This window comes from Aquarana catesbeiana, linkage group LG06 (assembly GCF_042186555.1).
Source record: "Aquarana catesbeiana isolate 2022-GZ linkage group LG06, ASM4218655v1, whole genome shotgun sequence".
NCBI lineage: Eukaryota > Metazoa > Chordata > Amphibia > Anura > Ranidae > Aquarana > Aquarana catesbeiana.
In genome coordinates, this window is record NC_133329.1 from 86,755,755 (window position 1) to 86,782,970 (window position 27,216).

At 43.9% G+C, this 27,216-nt stretch overlaps 1 protein-coding gene across 2 annotated transcripts in view; it reads left to right on the forward strand.

Moving 5' to 3' along the window:
• The first annotated feature begins 1,241 nt into the window (after nucleotides 1–1,241).
• Nucleotides 1,242–27,216, forward strand: part of SLC5A10 (solute carrier family 5 member 10) — a 250,214-nt gene continuing 224,239 nt past the window's right edge. Inside the window, exons 1-5 of one of the 2 annotated variants that reach the window (XM_073636394.1) lie at nucleotides 1,242–1,349; nucleotides 4,453–4,524; nucleotides 10,273–10,377; nucleotides 12,945–13,004; nucleotides 17,819–17,923. In XM_073636394.1, coding sequence (XP_073492495.1) covers nucleotides 1,242–1,349; nucleotides 4,453–4,524; nucleotides 10,273–10,377; nucleotides 12,945–13,004; nucleotides 17,819–17,923 — 450 coding nt within the window. The remainder of the gene's footprint in view (nucleotides 1,350–4,452; nucleotides 4,525–10,272; nucleotides 10,378–12,944; nucleotides 13,005–17,818; nucleotides 17,924–27,216) is intronic. The other variant, XM_073636395.1, reaches the window with a different exon arrangement.

Consider the following 27,216-nt stretch of genomic DNA (forward strand, 5'->3'; position numbering starts at 1 on the left):
ATCCAAATTCTGGGGCTGTACTGTACTGCCATCTGTTGGGTGACTTTAGCAGTGGGGCTTTCACTTGAATGTGTGGTCCCTCCTGGAACAAGGGCCCGCTGATAACTGTATACTCATTGACTGGTGATCCCCCCTCATTGGCATCTCACAAACTGTATACTAGTTCCAGGGCAATAACATGCTGATGCCAAGTAACTGAGGAAGTCCCATATGATGAGGATGGCCTCTCTTTTACTTCCATCCTGGGTATCCCTGGATAGCGGGAGAGGTGGTGCGAGTAGGGTTGCCACCTCATCCCTTTAAACCCAAACACATATTAATTACATAGGTTCTGTGGCTGATTAAGGTGGTAATTAAACTCCCCTGGTGCCTTATCTGCCTTATATTAGCCTCAGAACCTGTGTAATCAATATGTGTTTGGGTTTAAAGGAAAGAGGTGGCAACCCTAGGTGTGAGGGGGTTGGAGTGGCACAAGTGTCTGTTATATGTATCTGAATCCTTGAGAACTTGGTGAACAGAAGGCAGAAGCACAGGTCACAATACAGGAAAAAAAATCATAATACAGTCTAAGATTAGCAAGGATTTTATCAAGGGGGTACGCGAAAATCAGACAGGATTATGGTCAGGAGAACAGGCCGAGGTCAATAAGCAAAGCATCCAAAACAGGTCATAGAAGAATTTGGGTACTTGGAGAAAACAGTAGACCTGGAAACAGATCATAGGTCATGTTGCAGATTATTAATTCAACATTGGGCATACAGGCACACATATGCATGCGCCAAGTAGTAGCCCTATGTGAAGGGCCATGTACCAGACCATGTGCATGCAGGCAGCCACCAGCTTCCCGACAGCTGAAGCTGAATAGGTTCAAATAAAGCACCCTTGGCTTGTGCCAAGGGGTATGGTGGCTTGAATTGGACACTTCTGAGATTTGATTTCATAAACTGAGCACAGCGGAAGAGCAGGACAATGTACAGGAAAGGGCATGGGGGGAAGGAGACCTGACAGGTGGGACCTGATTTAGATAACACCATGTTTGTTTAGATGCTGCTGTGGCTCAGCCTATAAATTTGGAGGTTTGTACTTTGTGTCACTTATATCTGCCTGAATGCCTCCAACACCAACAACCAGATTAATGATCAATTACCCCAACCTGCTGCTCGTAGTCAGCACTTCTGCCGCTGACCCTCCACATCGTGCTGCTTCTGCCGTCAGTGCAGGGAAGAAACAGATCCAGAACCATGGAACAAAACACCACCATAACCCAAAGCCCTCTGCAACAGTTCAACATCTCCGACATCATCGTCATCGTGGCCTATTTCATGCTGAACGTGGCGGTTGGGATTTGGGTAAGAAAAAATTATTTTAGCCAATGGAACAATCCACAATGCCTGCCAGAACTATTCCAACTCGATCTGCATTATCTGTGCTGCCTAGAAAAGTTAAAATTTGTCGTAATTTTACAATCGTAATTTTTTTTTACTTACATTTATTTGATTGTGCAGTGATTGCAAAGAATGTGGGGGTGTCTTTGATCATCATGTGCATAACATGCAATTTTTATTCATGAATGCAAAATAGACGAACCCAAACTTTTTCAATTTTACTCCCGGCCCGGACTGGGACAAAAATAGGCCCAGGCATTTTAGACCAAATTACAAACAATGACAACTAGCGGTTTCCTGATGTTGTTTAGTTATATTTAGCCTGCTCCGGTCACAGAGTCACTGAGCCGCTTAGTCTCCTGCTTGGTTGGTATCACGCCCTAGAGGCCCACATGGTTTGTGGCAGACAGAGACCCGCAGGTGAGAGCCAGGTGCATGATATAAGTGATATAATTGCATATTTTATGTTGTGGTTCTTACCCTTTGGAGCTCTCTGTCACATTTAGGGCCATCTTTAATATTAATTGGACCCTGGGAAAACATTTTCCCATTGCAATTTTTCTCTCCACCTGCTCTGAGACATACAATAAATAGCAGCTAAACTCAAAATCAGTTTACCGTGGCAGATCAGGCAGTGATTGTGGTTGGTTGCCAGAGGTTACAGCATATCATTACCACTCACTGACTGGTTGCTAGAGGTTACAGCACACATTATGGCTCACTGATTAGTTGCTAGAGGTTACAGTACATCATTTCTGCTTGCTGATTGGTTGCTAGAGGTTACTGCACATCATTACCGTTTACTGATTTGTTGCTAAAGGTTACAGCACAGATTACGGCTCACTGATTAGTTGCTAGAGGTTACTGCACATGATCATTTCTGCTTGCTGATTAGTTGCTAGAGGTTACTGCACATCATTACCGTTTACTGATTTGTTTCTAAAGGTTACAGCACAGATTACGGCTCACTGATTAGTTGCTATAGGTTACTGCACATGATTTCTGCTGGCTGATTGGTTGTTAGAGGTTACTGCACATCATTACCACTTACTGACTGTTTGCTGGGGGTGGGGGGTGGAATGAGTGGCAGTACTTGGGAGAGGGGGCAAATGCCCAGTGTGCCCTATGGCCAGTCTGGGCCTGTACATAGTTATGTCAGTTAAATCATGTTTTCCTGAAGGACTATAGGAAACAGCTGCCACTATATTGTGTTCATCATTTGAGTTTTATTAATTTGCAGTAGGTATTATAAAAACTTTACTTGGTTACTGTATGTATTGGTTACTGTATGTATTACTTACTTGGTTACTGTATGTATGCTCTTACTACTTGTGAACTTCTATTATATTTTGAGGTTTATCAACTATGCATTTAAACATACCACTTTCAACCAATTAGATTGTATTCAAAGTTTAAGCTGAACTCCAGTTGAACTGCATATATAGAACCTGACTTATCTTGCAAAGGATTTGAATTCTTATCCATCCACTCCAGTTATTTTCATACAGTCAGTCCGATCTTTCTCTGCTGCCGTTAAAGCAGTTGTATACCCTATTTTTTAACTTTTACCTACAGGTAAGCCTATAATAAGGCTTACCTGTAGGTAAAATTAAAACGAACCTGTATGGTTTAGGAGATATTTACTTTGCATGCAACCGCTAAAGTCAGCGGTGCATGCGCTGTGAAGGCATGGCTGAAGGTCCGGCAGACGCTGCCGGACCTTGCCAGGAAAAAGACTCCTGCGTGCATGCGCGGGAGTGGCGTAATCGCGGCTTCAGCCACTCACAGCGCCGGAGCCGCGATATCCGGAAGAAACGCGGAGGGAACATGTCAGCTCCCTTGGCATGGACCACGATCAGATGTCGAGGCCTCGTTCTAAGGTGAGTATTTCATAATGAGCTAGTATGCGTTTGCAGGTTTTTTTTGTTTAAAAAAAAAAAAAAAGGTGCGGATATACACCGCACAGCATGGTCACCTCAATTCTTCCAGCTTATGATTGGACAATGAAAGACCAGCAACGGTCTGGCCAGGTAAACACTCTCCTACTGTCAGCTTGACCCTTTCCAGTCCAGGCCAATTCTGGCATTTCTCTTCTACTTGTAAAAACTTTTGTTTTTTGTTTTTTTGCTAGAAAATAACTTAGAATCCCCAAACATCATATATATATTTTTTAGAGGAGGCCCTAAAGAAAAAAATGGTGGGTGTTGCATATTTTTATGTTACACAATATTTGTGCTGTGGTTTTTCAAATGCAAATATTTTGAAAATTACACTTTAATTAATTTTAAAGCACAAAAACATAATATAATATCCAATTGTTTGGTAAAATCTAAAAGATGATGTTACGCAGAGTAAAAAGATATCAAACATGTTATGCTTTAAAATTGCGTCAGCCCATGGAACACCGCCAAATTACAATACCTAAAAATCTCCATAGGCAACGTTTTAAAAGTCTTTACAGGTTACCAGTTTAGAGTTACACAGGCGGTCTGGTGCTAAAATTTTTGCTCTCGCTCTGATGTTCCCGGCAATACCTAACATGTGTGGTGCGATCGCAGTTTACGTATGTGTGCGGAACCTACTTGCGTGTTCGCATTTGTACGTGAGAACGGGGGGGGGGGGGGGGTGCGTTACAAAAATAATAATAATAATAAAAAAACTTAACACTGTACCTTTAACTTTTTTTTATCAACTTTATTGCTATTCCAAGGGATGAACAAACACCCCTTGTAATAGCATGAGCCATGACAGGAACTCTTTATGGAGAGATCTGGGGTGTATTAGACCCTAAATCTCCCCTACACCTGCACTATTTAGAACAGCACCAATTGTTCACACTTTACGGACACTTGTTTATTCAATATCTATGTTTAGCGCGGCAAAATTTTTTATTGTTTCACGTTGATCACGATTGGTCCTATTGTTGCCAGCAGCTTGCACTGTATGAGTACGGCGGTAGAGTGGATCTCCTGTACCTGATCACGTACCTAGACTACAAGACTGAAGGGAAGGCTGGAGTGCCACTGTAATTTTATATATTCTGAATCACTTTCTTTTTCCTCTCCAGTCTTCATGTCGCGTGAACAGGAACACCCTGAATGGATACTTCCTAGCAGGGCGCAATATGGCTTGGTGGCCTGTAAGTATATTGTATGTATGTGTGGCTTTCAAAGGCTTGTCATGTCAAAAAATGTCTTTAAGTCTTTTCCCGCTATCTGTAAGCATAACCCTGTTCTGTTACCATAGCAACATTAGGAGTTAGGTTGCTGGAGTTAGGTTTGATGGGCAAACTGACCATCTTCTTAACCACTTGACCTGGCCATTTTCTGACACTTTCGTTTACATGTAAATATCAGTATTTTTTTTGTTAGAAAAATAGTTAGAACCCCCAAACCTTATTCATTTTTTTTTAAAGCAGAGGCCCTAGAGCAGGGGTCTCCAAACTGCGGCCCTGGGGCCAAATGCGACCCTTTGCTTGCCTTTATCCGGCCCTTGGGGCACTATTCTTTCCACTAATATGAGACAGTATTCTGCCCTCTGACTCCAAAAATGGGGCATAATTCCTGCCACTGACTTTAACAACAAGGCGCCATTTCTTCCACTGACACCAACAATGGGGTGAAATTTCTCCCCCTAATACAATAGATTGGGCACTGTTTACTCCCACTGATGCCAGAATTTTTTTTTTTATTCCCACTGGTCACAGTCTGCCCCCCCCTAAAGTTTATAGGACAGTAAATCGGCCCTTTATTTACAAAATTTGGAGACCCCTGCCCTAGAGAATAAAATGGTGGGTTTTGCATTCTTTAATGCAAAAAAACACAATACATAACCCAAGTGTTGGTAAAATATAAAAGATGTTATTACGCCGAGGAATAGATACCAAGCATGTCACGCTTTAAAATTGCCCACCTCAGTGCAACGGCAACAAACTACGTAACTGTTACTACCCATAGGCGACGCTTTAAATGCCTATACCACTTTAGATTTAAACAGGAGGTCTGGTGCTAGAATTACTTCCCATGATCTGAGGTATGGTGATACCTCACGTGTGTAGGGTGATCGCTGTTTGAATGCATGTAGGACAGATGCATTCGTTTGCCCCTGCGTGTGATCACACAGGGGGATGGGGGGCACTTTAAAAAAAAATATATTATTATTTATGTATTTATTTTTAGTTTTACTCTGTCACTTTCATGTTTTTTTTTTCACTTTTATTGCTGTTACACGGAATGTAAACATCCCTTGTGACAGTAAAAGGCATGTGACAGGTACTCTTTATGGAGAAATCCGGGGTCTATAAGACCCCAGATCCCTGCTCTGCCCTTTAAAGAATTTAATCACACCAGGATTGGTGTGTTAGAATAGTTTTGATTTTTGAAAATATTGACATCCTGATAAACTGGAATTGATGTCAGGTCATCGGTTCTGGGTTACTATAGTGGAGAGCCGAACAAAGTTGATCTGGTCTTTGTTCGGCTCTCTAATCAGCCGGTAGAAGTGCTGGCTGGTCGAACGGGTGTCCTGGTGAGACAGGAGATCACAATAAAGCCGCAGAAGGCGGCTGGGGGGTGGGGGTGGGAGTGGCGTCCCTCCCACTGCTTGTAAAAGCAATCCTGTGGCTAGTTAGCCACTAGGATTGCTTTTACAAGAGAGCTGACCACCGGCTCTAAAAAACAAGCCTGGGATAATGCCTGCAGCTGTAGGCATCATCCCGGTATATCCACTTGAAATATAGCGAGGTACGGAAGTGAAGGGAAATTTTCCCAACAAAACAGAGGACAGCAATAAATAAACTCAGGAAGTAAAAGAAGGGTGTCAGATGCTTGATCTTAAAAAGCAGTAGATGTCCTCTTATAAAGCAGTAGATGTCAGGTCATAGAGGGAATGATTCTCCTTAAAGCAATCATCCAGGGAGTGATGGATGATGGTCAGCTCTGTGGTCGAGTAGAGATTGGGTGTTCAACTGAAAACATTTTTATTCAGACGTTCATTTCATTAAAAAACCCAACGCGTTTCAGGGGTTCAAAGGGTCTACCTTCATCAGGTCTTGGTACTGTTGAACAAAGTGTTTGTTGGACTGAAAAATTTGAGGAATCCTCAGGGGGTATGATCACTCCAGATGCCGATTAAACAAGGAACCCTCCAACTTTATCCCTCGGCTTATATGAATATGCATTCTTATGTTCAGATCTTCTATAATCGTTCCTTGGTCTGATCTTCTGGGCACCTCCTTTCTTTATCAGCACCTTCACTCAATCCATCTTGTCCAGTGTTGCCGAGCCTCTGAACGTGGATCAAATAAAATGTTAGCTAGCTGTAACAAACTGCAGCAGTAACCGCCTGAAGAAAGGGTTAAATGTCTAGCTCCGGGGATTACAGCTGTAAGGATTCACTGGGATTTGTAAGATGGATTAGTCGGAGCCTTTTGGCTTTTGAACTTATTTAGCCTCTTGGCACAGATACCCGGGCTTCTGTTCCTGAGAGATGCAATCAGACGTGAAAGTGGGCCTCAGAAACCGCCCCACCAGTCTGATTACTGCTCACGGGTCATAGATTATCCAATCAAATTGCAGAGGTCAATATTTCTTAATTAGGAAAGTTCAGTGGGGAAGGAATGATTCAGGGCTCCTACAAATGGGAACAAATGAATCTGCTTTCAGATCCATAATGCATACATTTTTTCAGTATCTAAATGCAGTTGTTTTCAATCCTTTGGGCTCATAATACAGCTGTGTAAAAAAAAAAAAAAAAAAAAAAAAAGAGAGGAAAATCCGTGGTCCAGCATATACTGTATATACCGTATTTTGTGATAAATTCATGTAAACGTCGGTGCTACTGTTGACATGTGTACAGGGCAAATGTACCCTATTGGAGTACAAGAGCCGTCTGCGTCATAACAATAAAGGACACTAGGCTGCAATAGCGGCCTGTGTCCTAACAACCAAGGATGCTAGGCAGCAAGAGCTTTCTGCATGCTGGCAACAAAAGTTGTTAGGCAGAAATGGTTGCTTGTGTCCTAGCAACCAAAGTCCCTAGACAGAAAAATCCTCCTGCGTCCTAGCAACCAAGGACGCCAGACGACAATGACTGTCTGCATCCTAGCAACCAAGAGTGCTAAGCAGCAGAAGCTGCCTGCGTCCTAGCAACAAAGGAAGCTAGGCGACAATGGCTACCTGTGTCCTAACAAAAAAGTTGCTACTGCATCCTAGAAACAAAAGGATGCTAGGCAGCAATGGTCACCTGCATCCTAGCAACAAAGGAAGCTAGACAGCAGTAGCATCCTGTGTTCAAGCAACCAAGGACGCCAGGCGGCAATGACAGCCTGCATCCTAGCAAACAAGAATGCTAGGCAGTAGGAGCTGCCTGCGTCCTAGCAAAAAAAGGATGCTAGGTGGCAAGACCTGCCTGCATCCTAGCAACAAAGGATGTTAGGCAGTAATGGCCACCTGCATTCTAGCAACCAAGGATGCTAGGCAGCAGTAGTTTCCTGTGTCAAAGCAACCAAGAACACCAGGCAGCAATGGCTGACTGTATCATAGAAACAAGAATGCTAGGCAGTAGGAGCTGCCTGTGTCCTAGCAAAAAAGGATGCTTGGTGGCAAGACCTGCCTGCATCCTAGCAACAAAGGATGTTAGGCAGTTAAGGCCACCTGCATCCTAGCAACCAAGGATGCTAGGCAGCAGAAGCCACTTGTGTTCTAACAATGAAGGGCACTATGTGGCAATGGCCACCTGAGTCTTAGCAACCAATAGACTGTATGCTTGTGTGCATAAACATAAACAAATGTTAAGTGTGCACAACGCTTGAAAAACGTGAACGCAGGATCTTGCTACCAGCAAAATTTTGCTGCATTTTATGTTGTAGAACTCAAATAGTCCATATAAAGGAGCCTGAAAATGCTCACTATGTTTAAGCCAGGGATTCCAAATTCTGTGAAATAGACCAGTATTAATATTTTGGATATATCATGTATTTGTTACAGGCTTTATATAGTATAATCTTTACAGTTTAATGTAATCAGACATTTTATCTTTCTCTTTCCATTCATGAAGTGCGAGTAGTTTGGTTTGTCTGTTCTCCAGTATTTGGGTATCGGTGACCTAGCCATTGCCAAAGCTGAAACATTTTTTTTTTCTGATATAAGGTTATTTACTTATTCAAAATATAGGAAAAAGACTTTTAGCTTTAATAAGCGCTTCTTTTTCTAAGCAAATCTGAAAGAATATTCATAAACAAAGTTCCAAAATTTTTTAAAGTGGTTGTAAACTCATACATATACCTAGTGAAGTGACTGGTCTCAGGTGATACACAAAGATGAAACAAATCCTCCTACATACGTTGTACCTGTTTATCTTCAGTCTTCTCTTCTCTACATCCATTCAAAGTCCAGAATGTATAAAGCTGTATAATGTATAAAGCTTGTCTTAGCTTTCAGAACACAGCTGACGTTACATTCACTGAGGAGAGCTAAGAGCTGACTGGAGGGAAGGGACACATCCCTTTCACACAAGGACAAGTTCAGAGGGTGGTGAATAATGGGGAGTACTCAGAATGGTCAGGGGTGGGTAGTGCCCCCCCCCCCCCAGGGTTCTGTGCTGGGACCAATCCTATTTAATTTGTTCATAAACGATCTGGAGGATGGGATAAACAGTTCAATCTTTGTATTTGCAGACGATACTAAGCTAAGCAGGGCAATAACTTCTCCGCAGGATGTGAAAACCTTGCAAATAGATCTGAACAAATTAATGGGGTGGGCAACTACATGGCAAATGAGGTTCAATGTAGAAAAATGTAAAATAATGCATTTGGGTGGCAAAAACATGAATGCAATCTATACACTGGGGGGAGAACCTCTGGGGGAATCTAGGATGGAAAAGGACCTGGGGGTAGATGATAGGCTCAGCAATGGCATGCAATGCCAAGCTGCTGCTAACAAAGCAAACAGAATATTGGCATGCATTTAAAAGGGGATCAACTCCAGAGATAAAACGATAATTCTCCCGCTCTACAAGACTCTGGTCCGGCCTCACCTGAAGTATGCTGTCCAGTTCTGGGCACCAGTCCTCAGGAAGGATATACTGGAACTGGAGAGAGTACAAAGAAGGGCAACAAAGCTAATAAAGGGTCTGGAGGATCTTAGTTATGAGGAAAGGTTGTGAGCACTGAACTTATTTTCTCTGGAGAAGAGACGCTTGAGAGGGGATATGATTTCAATTTATAAATACCGTACTGGTGACCCCACAATAGAGATAAAACTTTTTTGCGGAAGGGAGTTTAACAAGACTCGTGGCCACTCATTTAAATTAGAAGAAAAGAGGTTTAACCTTAAACTACGTAGAGGGTTCTTTACTGTAAGAGCGGCAAGGATGTGGAATTCCCTTCCACAGGCGGTGGTCCCAGCGGGGGGGCATCAATAGCTTCAAGAAACTATTAGATAAGCACCTGAATGACCGCAACATACAGGGATATACAATGTAATACTGACATATCATCACACACATAGGTTGGACTTGATGGACTTGTGTTTTTTTTCGACCTCACCTACTATGTAACTATGTAACATAGGAACAGAGCTGAGGCTGTCAGTCACAGACTGTGTGCTGGAGATCCCTCCCATGTCACCTTTTTTTTTCTTGGTGTCAGGAAAACTTGTCAGAAGTGATTCATGCAGTTATCAGAGGAATGAAGCAGCAGACAGAAATGACACTTAGTGAACTATATATGTTTGTAGGTTCCCTGGTGTAAATAACAGTCATTTCATGAGTGAGAAAGGTGAAAGAAAATCTAATCCTGAGAACACAGCAGTTTATACAGAAATCATGATCTGGGATTGGAATGAGGAAGGCTTATACCTGTCTTTCTGTCTTTTTTACACCATGTTAGATTGGCGCATCCCTCTTTGCCAGCAGCGAGGGCTCCGGGCTGTTTATCGGACTGGCGGGTACTGGAGCAGCAGGCGGCATTGCGGTGGCTGGATTTGAATGGAATGTAAGAGAACAGAGGGAGAAGTACCATGATGGGATGGCACTCACCCTGGAAAATATGCCAATCTTCTTATCTCTGTTCTAATCGTAACAATAGCAGTCAATGTTGTTTTTACTGGCCAGGCTGATAAAATGCCTGGTAACATGCAAGCCAAGATGGCACTGAGCTGCCTGTGAATGTTGGATGAGCGAGCAGCAAAAAAATAAATAAAAATCTGGAACGTTACCTCCTTTGTAGCAGCCAAGGATCTCAGTCTTGGCCCTGCTGTAGAACAAATTTGAGAAAACAGCCGTAAACTATAGAATGGCTTTTTGAGTTTTGCACATCCACTGAAGTGCGAAACGCATCAAGGCACTTTGTAGTAGAGTGCTGTTTCCTGCAGATGCCCTTCACAACTTGAGTCCTTGGTGCTGTTTTAAAATGGTGCCCGGTCTCACTGTCTCCTAGGGGCCTCCCCAACACTAGTGTTGGAACCCCTGGCTGTCAATAACTCCAGCACTAAGTCCAGGAGCTGAATCGATCAGCTCCTGGGCTCCCTATGTTTCTATGCTCCACAGAAGGATGCTATAGAACACAGCAGCAGTAGTAGTGTGAGGCTCCTTTCACACCAGCAGCATTCTTAACTGCCTTTGATGGATTGCTTTTCAGAGGACAGAAAAGGAGGTTTGTAGGTGTTCAGGAGGAGAGCCTACCACCCTGTGATGCCTGATTTTATTGACTTTTTGCTCTACTGCTGAACAGCAATTTTGCATTTCAAGACCGCACCTGTTAGACAAGCGTTTGCCACACGGTTGCAGCACAGTCCCATTCACTTACATGGGAGAGTTAGACAGGTGGTGCTACTCAGGGCCATAGATAAGTTGGGTACCAACAGTCCTCCTGTACGGGGCCCGGGCCAGCAGGGGGGGCCCAGGCAGCAGGGTGAATCGGATATGGGCAGGGGGGGTGATTGGTGCGGCAGGGGGGAAATTACTGGAACCAATCCCCTGTATGGCTCTCTCTGCAGCAGCTGAAAGCTGGCTTCTTCTCCTCTCCCTCCCATTGGCTTTTCAGCTGCTCCAGAGAGCGCCATACAAAGGATTGGTTCCAATAATTGCCGCCCCCCACATGCCGCACTGATCACCCTCCCTGTTCACCATATTTTTCCCCTTGCTGCCCAGGCCCTCCTGTGTGCCCTCCCATACCCCCGCACTGCTGACAGCTTCCATCCTCTTCTTCCCGCCGGCAGCTGCAAGCACACAATAGGATCCTTCAAATATTATGAGAGTGGGGGAAGGGTCCGGTCATATTTACCAGCCCCTTCTTTTCCTGAATGAACATGAGTGATCGGTACTGATCACTCACTGTGTTCATTCATAACTGAAGCATTGGCTGTATGAGACCCTATGTCAGTTTTTCTGTATGGGGCCCCATATGCAGATAATGGATGTCTGTAGGTAAAAACAAACTGTGCATCTCTGAATAAAGTTTAATAATGCCCTTGTTATAGTTGTAGACCATTAAACATACCTCCCAAAGCCTGACTGGAATACTCCCAGGAAGTTGCTAAGTAAGGCCTAGTCATTACTGCTCACCTCCACCATCACAGTAGCAAGCTCTTTCTCTACTTTAGACTCTCTCACATGCTCCTTCTTTCCCCTGATACAGTAGCTCTGAGCTCGGCGTTTGAAAGCTCACTCCTGTGATTGAGGAGGTAAGAAGTCGTGACTTAGCTAGTTAGGTGCTCATTTACATGGGTGGCTGAGGTTTTACTGCCCCCTGACCACCCACTTAAGCACAGCATGGCAGCCCGCAGCTATGCCCATGCCACAGACTCAGCAAAAGTTAAACAGCATGTTACATTTGGCAGGTGGTACCACCGCCGAACGCGGCTCATTCAAATGAACCACTCTGCAACCTTGCACCACGGATCCATTTTAAGAGGGGCGACAAGCACTGCCACCTGTATAAATGGGCCCTAACTGTCTGGAACCAAGGAAACAGGTCTGTTGCCCATAGCAACCAAAGAGGTTTCATTGCTCCTGCTTTTGGGGAAAAAAAAACATGAATGGTTGCTATGGGCAACAGGCTATACATGTTACTATAAAAATAATGGGTCCTATTTACACTGTTGTGTTGCGGTAATGCAAGCGTCATAAGCAACGCGCATTTATACGCATTACATGTGTCAGCATGTTTTCAATGACACTAATGGAAAGCGCATGCAATGCAGCACACCAGAATGCAGATCTTCCACCATACGTCGCGGCACGCCGTGTTGCAAAAAAATGGCAGAACGTCCAATTCTTCCATTGTTTGGATGTGTTCATTTGAATGGTCTGTCTTAATGCAAAACCTGTTAATGCACATGCACTGAATCTGATGCGATGTATCAGGACTCCAAGGTGTGAATGGGCCCAAAAGGATGCTCAGAACATGTAAACAGGTTCCAGCTTTCATATTTGTATGGCCAGTTAGGCAAATGAAAGGAAGCATGTGATTGGCTGATCTAGACAACAGAACAGTTCCTCCTTCAGGCCGATGTTTCCTTTGTATTTGTTTTCTAATGATGGAATATTCTGTCTTTTCAGGCCACGTATATTTTACTAGCATTGGCGTGGATTTTTGTGCCGGTGTATATCTCCTCTGGGGTAAGTACTCATACATAGGTATTAGTGGAGGAGAGCTGCGATTTATATCAGGTATCTGTTTCTGTTTGTGATCTTATTGGGGATTTTACATCCGTTCCTGTCCTCGTGACACCAGGGCAAGAAATGTGGGGGTACCTTGGTGTCACCTCCTCACCTCCTGCCTGTTCTGACAGGAAAATCTCTCTATTAGCATGTGTTTAGACTTGCAGTGGTGGTGGGGGCAATAAAACAAGCCACGGTGTTACCACCCCCCAATGCAGCCAGATGGGGGTGTACCCATGCCATGGCTGGGATGATTTGCTTCACGGCCACGGTAGGGTTGCCACCTTTTCTTCAAGCCAAACCTGAACATTTTAGCAGCCTGGGACACCTTACACTTTACACTTGCAGATGGGGTGGGGGGCATACGATTGAGCTGTGTTTTTGCCACCCGTATGTTAAACTATATGGTTGAGCTGCATTTTTTACCACCACCCCTAACCGCATAGTGAATGGGGCCATGAAGCACATGGTTGTGCTGCAGTGGTGCAGCTTTTTAAGGGTTGAAAACGACATACCGCCTTATTACCGCATGTAGGACTCTGAAAATCGATCACTTTTCAGAGGTGTGATAATAACAGCTGCACATCTAAGCATGGGCTTAGGAACACAGGTGACAACAATAAAAACCTGGCAGAGGCTTTAATCCTTCACTGCTCCGGCCAATGCTAAATTCAAAGTTTTGGCTGGGGTTTTAGAGTAAACTGGTCATGAGAGGAATACAGGGGCTGCTATAATTGAGCTCCTACTGAAAATGCTAACTAACTGGTTATTACTGTATGCTGCACATCTGGCTTCCAAGGTTGCCAACCGCCAGTAAATTTACTGACAGTTTACTGACAGTTTGTAAAAATCTGTGATTTTTTTACAACTGCCAGTAAATATCAGGGGCTGATATTTTCATGTGGTGTTGACTTTTTAAGTATAAATCAAGCAAATTACTTTGTTATAGGTATTGTCAGTGTTTCCACTGTCATTTCTCAGGTTGCCAGTAAAAAAAGTGCTCCGCCAATAAATTTTCCATGTTTTGTCAGTAAAAAATGATGTGGGACGTTGGCAACCCTGCTGGCTTCAGAACTTACAAATGTCAATAGGTCACAAGGTTTTGTCCATGACAGCTGTGACCACTCAAATAGTTGTTCATTTTTCTAGTGTATTATAAAAAAAAAAAAAAATAAAAAAAAAATACCTTAAAGAAAATGTAAAAAAAAAAAATGCTTGCTTGCTCTGAGCAAGAATAATTCTGTCCTAATAAAGTATATGCCTTGTTCAATAATCTGGTTTCTGGCAACAGATTGCTAGTAATTAGTGGTAGGACACTGTCACCTAGTGGCAGATCTATGGTAAAGCAACTTGAAAAGTAATTTATGGGGCCTATTCTGTATGTATATGAAGGTTCAAATTGGTTAGTTATCTGTTATTGCCCCCCTGTTTCATCAATTTTACCTATTTATAAATTCTATCCTTGAGGATCAAATTAGCCAATACCATTAATAAGTGAACTTTAATGTTTCCGCCATTCAAGGAAACCATTTAAATAGGATGTTTATTTTACAAATTAAACGTTTATTATAGGGTGCATCTGTAACAGAGGATTCACAGAGCATTATTATTTTTTAAAGAGAGAGTATAGGAGATGCATTTTGCCATTAGGCTTTCTCTCTTCGACTAAACCTGTGTACGGCCCCTCTGAACAAATTGTGGGGGCTTTGGGGGGAGATTTGAGAAGTCACTCCTCTTCAGTTACAGTATCTCACAAAAATGAGTACACTCCTCACCTCCTTGTAAATATTTTATTATATCTTTTCATGTGACAACACTGAAGAAATGACACTTTGCTAAAATGTAAAGTAGTGAGTGTACAGCTTGTATAACAGTGTAAATTTGCTGTCCCCTCAAAATAACGCAACACACAGCCATTAATGTCTAAACCGCTGGCAACAAAAGTGAGTACACCCCCAAGTGAAAATGTCCAAATTAGGCCCAATTAGCCATTTTCCCTCCCCAGTATCATGTGACTCGTTGGTGTTACAAGGTCTCAGGTGTGAATGGGGAGCAGGTGTGTTAAATTTGGTGTTATCGCTCTCACCCTCTCATACTGGTCACTGGAAGTTCAACATGTCACCTCATGGCAAAGAACTCTCTGAGGATCTGAAAAAAAGAATTGTTGCTCTACATAAAGATGGCCTAGGCTATACGAAGATTGCCAAGACCCTGAAACTGAGCTGTAGCACGGTGGCCAAGACCATACAGCGGTTTAACAGGACAGGTTCCACTCAGAACAGGCCTCGCCATGGTTGACCAAAGAAGATGAGTGCACGTAATCAGCGTCATATCCAGAGGTTGTCTTTGGGAAATAGACATATGAGTGCTGCCAGCATTGCTGCAGAGGTTGAAGGGGTGGGGGGGGTCAGCCTGTGAGTCTCAGACCATACGCCGCACACTGCATCAAATTGGTCTGCATGGCTGTCATCCCAGAAGGAAGCCTCTTCTAAAGATGATGCATAAGAAAGCCTGCAAACAGTTTGCTGAAGACAAGCAGACTAAGGACATGGATTACTGGAACCATGTCCTGTGGTCTGATGAGACCAAGATAAACTTATTTGGTTCAGATGGCGTCAAGCGTGTGTGGTGGCAACCAGGTGAGGAGTACAAAGACAAGTGTGTCTTGCCTACAGTCAAGCATGGTGGTGGGAGTGTCATGGTCTGGGGCTGCTGCCGACACTGGGGAGCTACAGTTCATTGAGGGAACCATGAATGCCAACATGTACTGTGACATACTGAAGCAGAGCATGATCCCCTCCCTTCGGAGACTGGCCTGCAGGGCAGTATTCCAACATGATAACAACCCCAAAGACAAGTGTATACACTTGTGAAGCCTTATGTATAGCTTGAGCTACTGAGCTTTGTAAACATCAAACATTTTTTCCACCAGAAGAGTTAGGAATAGCCAGGTTAATGGTTGTGAAAATGTCCCTAGAGCTACACTTGCTATACAAAATATTAATATGCCATATATTTAAAATCAGCGGTCACCAGTCAGTGGTCCCTGAAGCCACTGATGGGCCATGAGAAAATGTTGGTGGTCCCCAGGGGTAACATTGTGGCGAATGTATACGGCCCAGTGTTGTTTCCAGTGTTGTTTTCAATGACAGCCAATGCTCTCATCATGCATTGATACCTGATGCCCTCTCTGTAGTTCCAGCTCCTGTGAACTCAGAGGGAGGCGCTGGGAGTAGAGCAGAGATTGGGAGGTGAAGGAGGGGACTTCCAGTGGCAATGCTGAACATAGACTGTGGGAGGGAGCATGGAGCTTGAGCATATGGCTGGATACGGAGGTGAGATCCAATGATGAGTCTGCATAAGGCAGCAGTGTAATACAGAGTGCGGGTGGGGGGGGGGGGGGCAGAGAGCAGGAGCATTGTGTGTATAAGGCATGTAAGATTCATGGTAGTGGTCTGCGGAATTCAATATTGTGAGTTTAATGATCTGTCTGGTCCAAAAGGCTGGCAAACACTGTTTTATATGTGTATAGCACAGTTTACTTAGACCAGCAGATTGATGAATGTAAAATATGGCATAATGTGCACAGTGCAGGGGTCTGGGTTACATAATGTAAAGCATAGAATACAGAGTTCAGCAGTTTGAAGAGAAGGAAAATGTAATATATAGCACAGAGTTCATAGAGCAGCCATATGAGAAATGGAATGCATATAGCAAATTGTATCTAGTGCAGCAATTCTGGGGATGTTATTTATTTTACAGCGTACACAGTGCAACAGTCTGAGTTATATAATGTATAGTACAAAGTGCAGCAGTCTGGGTTATATAATGTATAGCACAGGGTACACAGTGCAGCAGTCTGGGTTATATAATGTATAGCACATTATACAAAGTGCAGCAGTCTGGGTTATATAATTTATAGCACATCGTACAAAGTGCAACAGTCTGGGTTATATAATGTATAGCACAGGGTACTTAGTGCAGCAGTCTGAGTTATATAATGTATAGCACATCGTACAAGGTGCAGCAGTCTAGATTATATAATGTATAGCACATCGTACAAGGTGCAGCAGTCTAGATTATATAATGTATAGCACAGGGTACGCAGTGCAGCAGTCTGGGTTATATAATGTATAGCACATTGTACAAAGTGCAGCAGTCTGGGTTATATAATGTATAGCACATCGTACAAAGTGCAGCAGTCTGGGTTATTTAATGTATAGCAAAGGGTAAGTAGTGCAGCAGTCTGGGTTATATAATGTGTAGCACATCGTACAAAGTGCAGCAGTCTGGGTTATATAATATATAGCACATTGTACAAAGTGCAGCAGTCTGGGTTATATAATATATAGCACATTGTACAAAGTGCAGCAGTCTGGGTTACATAATGTGTAGCACATCATACAAAGTGTGGCAGTCTGGGTTATATAATGTATAGCACAGGATATGTAGTGCAGCAGTTTAGGAATGTAATGTATAGCATAGTGTAAATACTGAAGCAGTTTATGGTACATGATGTGTTGTACACTGGCAGCAGTAAGTGGAGAAATGTGCTGGTATAGTCACTACTTTATAAACACATAGGAAAACTATCAGAGATTTATGTCAAGGACCTGATTTAGTTTCCATGTTTTTATGAATAGATCTAATTTTCCTCTTTTTCTGTGTATGTGGAAATGACCAGTTTATTGTGAGGCATACTGCCAGTATGATGATATTATATACATTTGTTGCGATAAACAGCTGAAGACATTATCCTTTCCTTTCCGTAGATTGTTACCATGCCGGAGTATTTACAAAGGAGGTTTGGTGGAGAGAGGATACAGATGTACCTATCCGCACTGTCTCTGTTGCTGTCTGTCTTCACCAAAATTTCAGTAAGTGCCCTCCCCCCTACCAACAGTAAATCATTTAAAGGGATTGTCCATGTGTAAAGAACATTTATCATGTAACTCTTCAGAAGAGATCTGGAGTAGCGATGAGTGAATTAAAGGCTCATGAGCAATGTTTTAAAAATGGCAACACTTTGTTGCAGGTGATTGGAGCCTCTCACTATTTTCTGAAACCTTCTGTGATAAGGGTTGGAAGGACAGGAAGTGAAGGGAAATCTTTCTAATGGGGACATAGCATCAAAAAAGTATTTTTTTTAGGGTGCAGAAAGGTTAGATCCTCTGTGGGGTTTTTCTTTAACTGTCTGAGCCTACCTGTCATGGTAATTGCTGTTCACTTAATCTCTTGTCCTGGTGTCACAGGGATACAAAAAAATAAATTAAAAAAAACTTGGTAGAGCCACAGGAGGCAAAAAACCTAATAGAAATTCTATTTATTCCTTACTCTACTTTGATGTTATGTGTTTTGGTACACGCCAATGCACATATGTTAGAATGATGTGTGGAGGTGCTATAAGGAATCAATGACACTGTCACATATCTGCAAAAGAGCTGTGCTTTTCCGTGCATTGTGGAAAAGTGCCTGATTTTGCGTGCGTTCCCGCAATACACAAGTGTGATTGTAGCCTAATACATAATGCTGATGTAAAATACACAAATGAATTCAGCTCTGTAATAATTATTATATCATTAAATGTATATTTTAAATACAAGCAGTGTAAGTACCTGGATTTGAGCCACTATCAACATGCTGTCCCTGTACAGCAGCGGTCCCTAACCTTCTTGGTACCAGAGACCACTTTCGTGTCAGCCAATATCTCCAGGGACCGGTGGCGGCGGCTTGTGTGGGCGACTGGACACTCATGGAGTCTGTCCTTAGCCCCCCTTCACACCACAACCCACCTCTACAGTGTCCACAGTCCTCTTTTGCATCCCAGTTCCCCCTTTAAAGCAGTCCCACAGTGTCCTCTCTTCCCTTTCACATCACAGCCCCCCTTTACATTAGAGTGCCCCTTTACAGTTCAGTCACCTTTACATTAATGTAATGGGGGCTGCCCTGTAAAGGGGCACATTAATGTAACAGTGGCTGCACTGTAAAGGGGCACGGTGATGTAACAGGGACTGCACAGTAAAGGGGCACAGTGATGTAACGGGGACTGCACAGTAAAGGGGCACGGTGATGTAATGGGGATTGCACAGTAAAGGGGCACTGTGATGTAATGGGGGCTGCACAGTAAAGGGGCACTGTGATGTAATGGGGGCTGCACAGTAAAGGGGGTACTCTGATGTAATGGGGACTGTACTGTAAAGAGACACTGTAATGATTGCAGTGTCACTTTACACTGCAGTCCCCTTGCAATCACAGCCCCCTTTCCAATGCTCCTTGCAATCACAGCCCCCCCCCGCATCACAGTGCCCCTTGCAATCACAGCCCCCCGTCACAGTGCCCCTTGCATATCACAGCCCCCCCCGTCACAGTGCCCCTTGCAATCACAGCCCCCCCCGTCACAGTGCCCCTTGCAATCACAGCCCCCCGTCACAGTGCCCCTTGCAATCACAGCCCCCCCGTCACAGTGCCCCTTGCAATCACAGCCCCCCGTCACAGTGCCCCTTGCAATCACAGTCCTCCCGACACAGTGCCCCTTGCAATCACAGCCCCCCCTGTCACAGTGCCTTTTGTAATCACAGCCCCCCCCCCCCGTCACAGTGCCTTTTGCAATCACAGCCCCCGTCACAGTGCCCCTTGCAATCACAGCCCCCCCCCCCGTCACAGTGCCCCTTGCAATCACAGCCCCCCCAATCACAGTGCCCCTTGCAATCACAGCCCCCCGTCACAGTGCCCCTTGCAATCACAGCCCCCCCCTGTCACAGTGCCTTTTGCAATCACAGCCCCCCCCATCACAGTGCCCCTTGCAATCACAGCCCCCCGTCACAGTGCTCCTTGCAATCACAGCCCCCCCCCCGTCACAGTGCATTTTGTAATCACAGCCCCCCCCCCCGTCACAGTGCCTTTTGCAATCACAGCCCCCGTCACAGTGCCCCTTGCAATCACAGCCCCCCCCGTCACAGTGCCCCTTGCAATCACAGCCCCCCCCAATCACAGTGCCCCTTGCAATCACAGCCCCCCGTCACAGTGCCCCTTGCAATCACAGCCCCCCCGTCACAGTGCCTTTTGCAATCACAGCCCCCCCATCACAGTGCCCCTTGCAATCACAGCCCCCCGTCACAGTGCTCCTTGCAATCACAGCCCCCCCCCGTCACAGTGCCTTTTGCAATAACAGCCCCCCATCACAGTGCTCCTTGCAATCACAGCCCCCCTTTCCTCTCTCACTTCCTCATTCCAGTGTCTGCCTTCCCTGTACAGTCCTAAGGCCTCATGTACACTGCTGCTGGTAAACGGACGTTTAGGAGCAGTTGGGCATTTTTTTTAACTGTTCCTGAACTCTCCTCTGTGTTATCTTATCAGTACATGTACACTGGGTCGTTTATAGTCGTTTCTAGGCAGTTGCGTTTAGAGGCTTTTTTTGGAACCCAAAAAAATGCACTCAGAAGCTGTGTTTAGAGGCATTTCAAACGCCAAACGTGGGTAAACGCGGCTACCCGCATTTAGGTGCGTTTTCATCTAGTAGCGTTTTTAAAGGGAAACATTTTATTCAATACTTTTGAGCCTGGAAACTGCTAAAAACCACACCAAAAACTCAATTATCACTGTATGCAAGCTTGATATACCATGTGATATTCCCCTCATCAGCCGATTATGCTGTACAATACACAACTTGCATTACTTGATGCTGAAGTTGAATAGGAATTTCACTCACCCGTCAACCATTGAGAATTTAACCTGATGACCCCCACATTGAGCTTGAGACCCTAATGTCTGGCTGTTTGCATTTCTTTATGACCCAACATGTTATAACGTTTTCCAGCTAGCTAATGAGATTCATACAATTGTCTCTTCCTTCCCCCAGCGTGTAACCCTATATCAATTTCTCACGGGTTATGCAAACTAGACGGGGTCTAACCTTTTCCAAGAGAACGTCAAAGGTGGCAATTGACATGCTTGTAAAGTTAAAAAATTTCTCTGGGTAATTACGCAGCTGAACATACATATTAGAAAAGTATCCTGTGGACATGCGTTGAGCCATCAATGGATGTGTCCAGTAGCGACGAACTCTGTAATTTTCTACGTCTTTGGAGCCTCAGCAAAAGCAACATCAGGAGCATTTCCTCACACATGCTCATCATGGGATTCATATTAACAAACCAACCAAAAAATAACAGCTACCCTGTTTCCCCGAAAATAAGACCTAGCGTGATTGTCAGTGATGGCTGCAATATAAGCCCTACCCCCCAAATAAGCCCTAGTTAAAGTCCTTGTAGGGCTTATTTTCGGGAAAACAGGGTAGGGCTTATTTGGGGGGTGGGGCTTATATTGCAGCCATCACTGACAATCACGCTAGGTCTTATTTTCGGGGAAACAGGGTAGCTACAAGCACACTGCTTTCTCAGCTGCTACTGACACTGTTCTCTCACAGAATGGCTGAAATAGTTATTAAATACTTGTTTTTAGTGCTTTCTAATCATTTGGGAGGGTCTCCTGAGGTTATCTTTAGTAAGCGCTCCTAAATGCAAACGCGGCTAAACGCCGCTAAACGTGGCTCGTAAACACTGCTAACAGTGTTAATTTAGTCGACTAAAACATTTTAGTCGACTAAAAATACGACTAAAACTAAAACAATTGAGATGACTAAAATACGACTAAAACTAAAAGCCATTTTAGTCAAAAGACTAAAAAAAGACTAAAAATAAAATGCTATTTTAGTCAAAAGACTATGACTAAAACTAAAAATTGCAATTACTGAAATGTACTGGAGATTTTAGTCGATTAAAACGTAGGACATTTTAGTCAACTAAAATGTACTGGAGATTTAGTCAACTAAACACGACTAAAGCTAAAACAATTGCAGAAGACTAAAATGGGACTAAAACTAAAATGCCATTTTAGTCCTAAGACTAAAATCAACACTGGCTGCTAAACACACGTTTTTAAATGTGGATTACTAGCTGTGATGTTCCAGCGTTCAGGAGAGGTTGAGAAACGTCCGTGTACATGAAGCCTACCTGTGGCAGGGTGGAGGCAGATTCAGCCACGTGTCTTCTCCCGGGTCTCCCCTACCCCCCCACCCCCGCCTGCCACCAATGTTAAATTATCAGCAGGGCAAGGGGTGGGAGGAGCTGCAGACCTGGACAGAACGTGGAATTACCCACTTCTTAATATGAAAATCTCCCACTCTGTAGCTCCTCCCTCCCCCTCCCCTGCTGACAGGTTAACATCGGCGGGGGGGGGGAGACCCAGGAGAAGACACATGGCTCAGTGACACAGCCACACAGCAGTCAGACCACGGTCACTGTTCACCTCCTGCTGCGCAGCCTGGCCATCGACAGACCATGGACCGGTACCGGTCCGCGGCCCGGGGGTTGGGGACCCCTGCTGTAAAGAGCCCATAATGTGAGAGCAGAAAAACAGCACAAGGAGCCAAACAGTTCATGTTGTGACAAAAAGCATGCTGATAAGGAGGTGAAAACAGAGTGACAGAGAAATGAGCTCATCACTGGGCTGCTTCTCCGATCCCTGTCAATGCACCGGTTGGAGGTGGGCCCATGACAGCCTGAACTCAGAGGAATGTGGGTTGAATCACGCATCATTCAACCTGGAAGACTGAGGACATCTAGTGGTGGAAAAGTAACTAAGTGCAAACTGTTTCAAATTAGGTATTGCAGTAAAAGTTGCACTTTTTTTTATGTATTTATTTTTTTTACTACAGTTCTGCTTTGAATAGCACATTTATTTAAAAAGGTCTATGCATTAGTCCAAACAGGACAGTTGTGAAGGATTTGTTTAAAAAAAAAGAGCTAAAATGTGATAGCTGGGAAGATATTGGTCATGCATTCCCCTATTGTGTAGTTATTCAAATCGTTTTAGTGCTTTCCAATGGTTGAAATGTCAAGCTGAATTATTTCCTAAAAGAAAATCACAATGTAGGTTTCGTATGGTTATAAGAAATGCAGTACTTTGCCTGACCACTGTAGGGAGCTGTAGGACAAACTATAAAAAATGACTGACATTGGTCAGTGAAACTGCTGCACAGGGATATACTTACAAAATGTTAATGATGTTCAAAACACTCATTGGATTGCAGTTAACATCTCTTTGGCAACAATTTGTTATTGTAACAAAAAGTGGTAGCCCTTCCTAACATCTAACATTGCATTATCTTTCTAACTGTATTCATTTATTGATGGGTTTATGTCTAATCAAACATTTTTATTTCCATTCTACTTAAAGCCATTATAAACCACATATGATCCTGCACTGGTCAAAGAGGATGAAGTTTCTGCAGCAGGCTATTATTTTATATTTGATGGTTCCAGTGCTACCTTTACGGGCAAAGCTAAGGCAATTGCCATTGGTCTCATAGCCACTAAATGCCAAGAAAGCTCATATTTCTTTGCCAGTACACATTTATTAAGGACTGTGTAGTGGTAGTGAAGGCTACAGTGATAAGGATAGTAAGTCATAAATTACACTTTTTCCAAAGCCTTCATTGGAGCTGGAGAGCACTAGATAAAGATGAGTGAAATGAAGAGATTTTACTTCCTGTAATTTTGGCAAAATTCTGGACATTTCTTCAAAATGCTTCTATTTCTGCAATGAAAATTCATTACATTCAATGTGAAGGGGGATTTTTTACAGCACAATTGCCTTTAAATGACTCCTGAGAATTAGGGAAGCCCCTTTCATGCTATCATGTATCATATCCTTGGGCCACAAAAAATGTAAACTCTAATGCCGTGTACACGCGGTCGGACTTTCCGGCAGGAAAAGTCAGACGGAATCTTTTCAGCAGACATTCCGATCGTGTGTATGCCTCATCTGACTTTTTTTTTTTTTAAATTCTGACGGACCTAGAAATAGAACATGTTTCAAATCTTTCCGACGGAATCAGTTCCTATCGGGAAAACCGCTCGTCTGTATACTGTTCCGACGGACCAAAAACGACGCATGCTCTGAAGCAAGTACGAGACGGCAGCTATTGGCTACTGGCTATTGAACTTCCTTTTTCTAGTCCCATTGTATGTGTTGTACGTCACCGCGTTCTAGACGGTTGGACTTTGGTGTGATCGTGTGTACACAAGACAGTTTCAGTGGAACTCTATCGGAACTCCGTCAGAATAACCTTCAGAGTTCATTCCAACTGAAAAAACATCGGAATCGGAACCGTCGTGTGTACGCGGTATAACCCTAAAGTTGACTTTTTTTTTAATTTCAATGGTTTTTATTGAAAGTTGCAAAACATGTTTGACATTTTGGCATAAACTGTTTGCCCTAACTCAGTATAAGTATACAACAAAATCTTTACAGAAAAGCAAATTATTTACTTCCGGCTAGCACATCTGTTATTTTATTATTGCAATTTCGGAAAGAACTAAACACTAACCCAACCAGATAACATTTCTGTAATCTAGAAGGCAATTATAAATATCGCCTGGTCCCCCCATTCCCCCACACCCCACGGGGGGGGGGGGGGGGGGATTGCCAGGACCACAAACGACTCCAGAGGAAGAAAAAGGGAAAGAATAGAAGTAAGAAAAAAGGAATTTCAGAGAGAAAACAAAAGTGCACTTCCTAAGGTTGGTTTAGTGAATCCCTGATATCTCACAGGGGGTCCGACAAATATCTTATCCAGGGTTCCCACACCTTGTTAAATTGGGCTCGTTTGTCCTGTAGGGTCGCCGAAAGGTGTTCATTTACCATGATCCATGTCAACTTATTAATAACCAAGTTGAAAGGGATCGAGAGTGCCTTCCGTGATCTGGCAATTGCTATTCTGGCTGCCGTAAAAATGAAGGCTACAAATCTCCCTGCTTGTTTGGGTGTGCCTTCTACCAGACATCCAGAAGAGCTTGCTGTGGGGATTTTATTAAATTCACCTGTGTAAGTGAGAAAATAAAATTGTAAAGGCGGATCCAAAAACGTTTCACCTTGGGGCAGGACCACCATATATGAAACGTCGTTCCTTCCAATCCGCACCCTCAAAAACAGGAGGGAGAGGCCCCTGGAACAAACGAGGCTATTCTTGTCGGTACCATGTACCATCTAAGCAAAATCTTGTCATTTGCTTCAATTAATGAGGTATTTATGTATGATTTTGACGCACACTGCGACGTTGTGGACCATTCGGCAAGAGTGAGTGTCTCACCCATGTCTTGTTCCCACTTCTTCGTGTAAAACATTTTTTCTGAAGCAGAGGTCAATATACTATAGATTTTGGAGATGAAGCCAGTGTGCATATCAAAGGATCTACACAAATACTCCATTGAGGTGGACGTGGTTATATTGGCTGTGTGTTGCAAGGAGTGCAGAAAATGCACTATTTGCACATAATGAAAGATTTCTGAATTTGGGAGGAGGTACTTCTCTTGAAGGGATCCTTGTGTTAGAATCCCCCTATGATCACAGAGGTTGGCTGTACGTATCAAACCCTTGTTTGTTCACCAAGCAAGGGACTTGGAATTGAGACCTGGGGTGAAATCCGGGTTGCCCACTAGGGGGCTATGGAAGTGTGTGGGGATTTGAAATTATTGGATTTCGACAGTCTATCCCATAAGTTTAATGAGAATGATAGTGTGGGACACATCATGATTGGTCTGTCTTTTGGTTTCAACCACATCAGGTGACTGATTGGTTTAGTAGGATGCAAGGTTGATTCAATTTTCATCCAGATGGACGGGGGTGTTGAGGAGTGAAAGCGAATTAACTGTGCCAATTGCGCTGCATAGAAATATCTAGCTAAATCCGGGACTCACAAGCCTCCCCCCATCTTAGGCATGTAAAGGGTGCATTTATTCACCCGAGGTCTCTTGTTCCCCTATATGAATTGCAAAACCTGGTTTTGGAATTTGCGTAAATCTGGCATGCAAATGGATATCGGCAGTGTTCTGAATAGGTAAAGTAACCTCGGCAAGAGATTCATCTTAATTGCGTGCAGTCTACCGAACCACGATGGAGGATTAGTGCCCCAACGTTGGAGATCAGCCATCATCTTGTTGTAAAGAGGGCGATAGTTTGCCCGATACAGCTTATCTAGAGTGGGGGTCAGGAAGATTCCTAAGTATGGGAGGGCTTCTGTCTGCCATTTAAATGGAAATGAGGTTTGTAGTTAGTTAGTTGTGCTACTGTATTCGCGTCTAGTGAGACGTTGAGGGCAACCGATTTCAAGTGGTTGATGGAAAGACCTGAGATCATGGAGAAATGGCGCAATGTGCGATATAAATTTGGTAGTGACGTGACCGGGGATAAAAGAAGCATAAGGATATCGTCAGAAAACATAGCACACTTGTGCTCGAGCTCACCACAATGTATGCCTTTTATGTCAGGGTGACTCCTAATTTTAATGGCTAAGGGTTCCAGGGCCCATAAAAAAAGAATGGGAGATAAGGGACACCCTTGTCGAGTTCCTCTATGGATATCTATTTGAGGTGACGTGTATCCCTTGACCTGGATTCTTGCTGAGGGTATGCTATAAAGGGTCCGCAGCACTCCCAAAAATTTTGGGCCAAACCCGTAGCCTTTCAGTGCATAAAATAGGTAATCCCATGACAGAGTCAAAAGCCTTACAAAGGTCTAATGATAACAACATGCTCCTCCTGGGTCCATGGTTGTCCCAGTTGGACTGAACCGCTGACATGACATCTATTAATCGCCGGGTCTGATCTGGTGCCTGGCGATTAGGCACAAACCCCACCTGGTCTGAATGGATATAACTGGATAGGAAGGTATTCATTCGGTTTGCCAAAACTTTGGTCATCAATTTAGGATCTACATTAAAGAGGAGTTCCACCCAGGGGGTCCATTAAAAAAAAAAAAAAAAAATTAAAAGTCAACAGCTACAAATACTGCAGCTGCTGACTTTTAATTGGAGACTTACCTGTCCCTGGGTCCAGCGATGCGGGGGATCGAAGCCCCGCTCGTCCCCCCCCTCCGCTCATCGGCGCCGGCATTTCAACTGTGGGCGCCGGGCTGTGGCTTCACAGCCTGGCACCCACTGCGCATGCGCGAGCGGCGCCGCGCGCCGTGATTGCCCGCTCAATCACCTGGGACCTGTAATGGGTCCCAGATGATTGACAGGAGGGAGGGAGCAGAGCCGAGCCCTTCCTGTGCCGAGGGGGAAGTGATGTCACCAGCCCAGGCAGAGGAAGAGGCAGACTACGAGGGACCA